The sequence below is a fragment of the Meleagris gallopavo genome, unplaced genomic scaffold (genome assembly GCF_000146605.3).
Source record: "Meleagris gallopavo isolate NT-WF06-2002-E0010 breed Aviagen turkey brand Nicholas breeding stock unplaced genomic scaffold, Turkey_5.1 ChrUn_random_7180001850542, whole genome shotgun sequence".
NCBI classification, from domain to species: domain Eukaryota; kingdom Metazoa; phylum Chordata; class Aves; order Galliformes; family Phasianidae; genus Meleagris; species Meleagris gallopavo.
Window position 1 is genome coordinate 16432 of NW_011117593.1, and position 4047 is coordinate 20478.

Consider the following 4047-nt stretch of genomic DNA (forward strand, 5'->3'; position numbering starts at 1 on the left):
CGAGGCGCCCCAGAGAGGGGGTGGGACGAAGCGCGCGTGAGGCCAATCGGAGACGGGGAGAGTCGGGAGGGCCAATCGGCGCGCAGGGTCAGTCAGGAGGGGGTGGGATGAATGTGAGGAGGTGGCCAATCAGCTCTCGCGATAACGGAGAGAAGGGGTGGGGCAAAGAGAGAGCGGCCAATCAGAGAGCCAATCAGAGAGCGCGCTGCCTCGTGGAGGGGACGAAGCGGGCTCGCTGCTTCAGCCTATCAACGTGCGTGTTGCTACAGACGGGGCGGAACAGATGGCTTGGACCAATCACACGGCGTGTTACCTCAGATGGGAAGAGATAGACAGGGGCTTGGGCCAGTCACAACGCGACTTGCCGCTGAGGAACGCGGGATGGACGGGGGCTCGGACCAATCAGAGAGCGAGTTGCCTCAGCGGGGGGTGGGACACAAGAGTGCGGCCGGCGTGAGGGAAGGCGAGGAAATCTGAGGCGAAAAAGGGGGAATTTGGGGGAAAAAAAGGATGTTTTGGCTTTATGTGTTTTTTTGGGGGGAGGAAAAGGTGCCACATGGGGTAAAATATGGGGTTTGGAGACAAAGTGTTGTATTTGAGGGGGGGAATGTGCTTCAGGAGAAATTGTGGCATTTGGGAGTAAAATGTGGGGTTTGAAGAGAAACTGTGGCATTTTGATGCACAATGTTGGTTTTTATTAAGGAAAAAGGTACAACTTGGAGATAAAATGTGGCGTTTGGGGCTAAAACGTGGCATTTTGAGCAAAACTGGCATTTGACGGGGGAAATTTTGACATTTAGGGATAAAATGTGGCATTTGGGGGCAACATGCTGGTTTCTATTAGGGAAGAAGGCAGTATTTGAGATAAAATGTGGTATTTTGGGAGGGAAATCATGGTTTGTATTGGAAAAGAGAACACTATTTGGGGTAAAATGTGGCACCAACCGTCACCATGGCAACTGTCACCATGGCAACTAAAATCATGGCTCCCAACCAATGGGAGGAGCCAATGGGGAAAGTGGGCGGGCCCAAACGATGGGAGGAGCCAATGGAAAGAATGGGCGGGCCCAAACGATGGGAGGAGCCAATGGGCAGGAACCAATGAGTGGGCGGAGCCAGTGAGGGGAGTGGGCGGGCTCAACCGATGGGAGGAGCCAATGGGGAGGAACCAATGAATGGGAGGAGCCAGCGAGGGGAGTGGGCGGGCTCAACTGATGGGAGGAGCCTATGGGACGCCTCCACCAGCGTGAGGAGCCAATGGGAGGAGCCAACGGAGGGCTCCCATCACTGGGAGGTCCCGGAGCCCCATGGCTGTCATTGCTGTTCCTCATTGACCTCCCCGTTGTCCCTCAGCTGTTGCAGCGCCCACTGGCGGTGCTGGATTTCATCCCTCAGCCGTCTGTACTCCTCAGCCATGGCCACCAACTGGGGTCCGACGGCCACGAAATTCCCCAGCGACTCCCGTAGTGCTGCCAGCTCCGATTGGGTTTGGGTGAGAGCATCCTGCAGCTGGGACCTGGGGAAAGGGGGGAGTGAAGGGCATCTGGGGGGCTCTATGGGGGGCTATGGGGCTCTATGGGTCTGTGTGTGGGGCTCGTATGAAACTCGTATTAGGCGTCGTATCTATGGGGTGCTATGGGGTGGCTATGGGGCTCGTATGGGGCTGTATGGGGCTGTATGAGGCTCTATTAGGCTCTATGGGGTGGCTGTGGGGCTCTGTTGGGCTCTATGGTGTGGGTAAGGGGCTCTATGGGGCTCTATGAGACTCTATGAGGCACTATGGGGTGGCTATGGGGCTCTATGGGGTCTCTGGTGCTCTGTGGTGTAGTCATGGGGTTCTACGGGGCTCTATGAGTCCCTATGGGGCATTTATGGGGTGCTATGGGGCTCTATGGGGTGTCTATGAGACTCTATGAGGCTCTATGGGGTGGCTATGGAGCTCTATGAGATGCTATGGGGTCCGTATGGCCCCTTATGGGTCTCTATGGGTCTCTATGGGTCCCTATGGGTTTCTATCGGTCTGTATGGATCCCTATGGGTCTCTATGGGTCTCCATGGGTCTCTATAGGTTTCTATGAGTCCCTATGCGTCCCTATGGGTCTCTATGGGTCCGTATGGGTTTCTATGTTACTCTATGGCTCCCTATGGGTCTCTGTGGATCTCTACGGGTCTCCATCGGTCCCTATGGCCTCCTATGTGTACCTATAGGTCTCTATGGGTCTCTGCGGGTCTCTATGGGTCTCTGTGGGTCCCTATGTGTCCCTATGGGTCCCTATGGGTCTCTGCGGGTCCCTATGGGTCCCTGTGGGTCCCTATGTGTCCCTATGGGTCCCTGTGGGTCCCTATGTGTCCCTATGGCTCTCTATGTGTCCTTATGTGTCCCTATGGGTCCCTATGGGTCCCTATGGGTCTCTATGGGTCCCTATGGGTCCCTATGCCCCCCTGTGTGTCCCCACCTGATCTTCCTGTGTGCCTCCAGGTGCTCAGGGCTGTACGTATCCACCAGCAGCGTCAGCTCCTCCAACCTACAGGACAGCAGCAGCCCATCATAGTAACGGTGACGTCATCGCGATGACATCATCGCTGTGACATCACCACTGTCACCACCGCGGTGCCACCAGCATCGCAGGAGAGCCAATGGGGGGATCTAACCAATGGGAGGAGTCGATGGACGCAGTGGGCGGGACCAAGCGGTGGGAGGAGCCAATGGGGGAGCTCTGCTTGTGGGAGGAGCCAAGCGAGGGATCCAACCAATGGGAGGAATCAGTGGGGAAAGTGGGTTGGACCTTAAAGGGGAGGAACCAATTAGAGGAGTGGGAGGACCCAAACTACGGGAGGAGCCGGTGTAGGGACTGAACCAATGGGAGAAGCCAGTGAGGGGAGCAGGCGGGTCCAACCTATGGGATGAGCCAATCAGGGGACTCCACCAGTGGGAGGGGCCAAGGGGGGGCCCCACCAATAGGAGAAGCCAGTGAGGGGAGTGGGCGGGTCCAACCCATGGGAGGAGCCAATGGTTGGAGTGGGCGGGACCAACCAATGGGAGGAGCCAATGAGGGCAGCAGGCTTATCCTTGGGATAGAAACCACAGGGAAACCAACGAACGGGAAGAGCCACCGTGCGGAGCCAACCAATGGGAGGAGCCGGCGGGCCAAGTGGGCGGCGCCAGGCGGCTGTCACTCACCGCGCCTTGAGCAACATGGCCGTCCCCTTGGTCTGCAGGTAATCCCCCCTGAGCAGCTCCAGCTTGGTCTGCTGGGCCCGCAGGGCCTTCAGCTCCCGCAGCAGCGCCAGGCAGCGCAGGTCAGCCTGGGGGGGGCAGCACAGAGGGGAGCTTATGGGGTGAGCTTGTGGGGTGAGCCTATGGGGTGAGCTTATGGGGTGAGGTTATGAGTTGAGCTTATGGGGTGAGTCTATGGGGTGAGCTTGTGGGGTGAGCTTATGGGGTGAGCTTATAGGTTGAGCCTATGGGGTGAGGTTATGGGGTGAGCTTATAGGGTGAGCCTATGGGGTGAGGTTATGGGGTGAGCTTATAGGGTGAGCCTATGGGGTGAGCTTGTGGGGTGAGCTTATGGGGTGAGCTTATAGGTTGAGCCTATGGGGTGAGCTTATAGGGTGAGGTTATGGGGTGACCCGATAGTGTGACCCCATTGCCCCCATTTCCCCCATAACCCCATTCCCCCATAACCCCATTCCCCCCATAACTCCATTTCCCCCAATTCCCCCCACTCCCCCCACTTGCCCCCATCCCCCCCCCAACCCCCATAACCCCGCAGAGCCCCCAACCACCCACCTTCCCGCACTCCCTGCGGCTCCTTTGCAGCAGCATCGCCAGCTCCCACCTCCTCTCCTTCAGCCTCTTCAGCCTGCGCTGCTCCTCCGACAGCTGCTCCCTCACGTCGACCCCATTGCTGACCCCATTGCTGACCCCACTGCTGACCCCACTGCTGACCCCACAGCTGAAGTGCTGCAGCTCTGCCACCTTCAGCCCCAACTGGGCCTCCAGCAGAGCCACCAATGGCTGCCGCACCGCCGCTGAGGGCTGGGGGG

The 4047-nt window shown here is 58.2% G+C and overlaps 1 protein-coding gene across 2 annotated transcripts in view; it reads right to left on the reverse strand.

Annotated features, from left to right (window-relative positions):
• Positions 1-672: 672 nt before the first annotated feature.
• Positions 673-4047, reverse strand: part of LOC104915774 — a 5837-nt gene continuing 2462 nt past the window's right edge. For both annotated transcript variants that reach the window (XM_019611010.2, XM_010726695.3), the window contains 4 exons: positions 3791-4039; positions 3182-3306; positions 2457-2525; positions 673-1516 (listed from right to left, as the gene is read on the reverse strand). In XM_019611010.2, coding sequence (XP_019466555.1) covers positions 1315-1516; positions 2457-2525; positions 3182-3306; positions 3791-4039 — 645 coding nt within the window. In that variant the 3' untranslated portion in view covers positions 673-1314. The remainder of the gene's footprint in view (positions 1517-2456; positions 2526-3181; positions 3307-3790; positions 4040-4047) is intronic.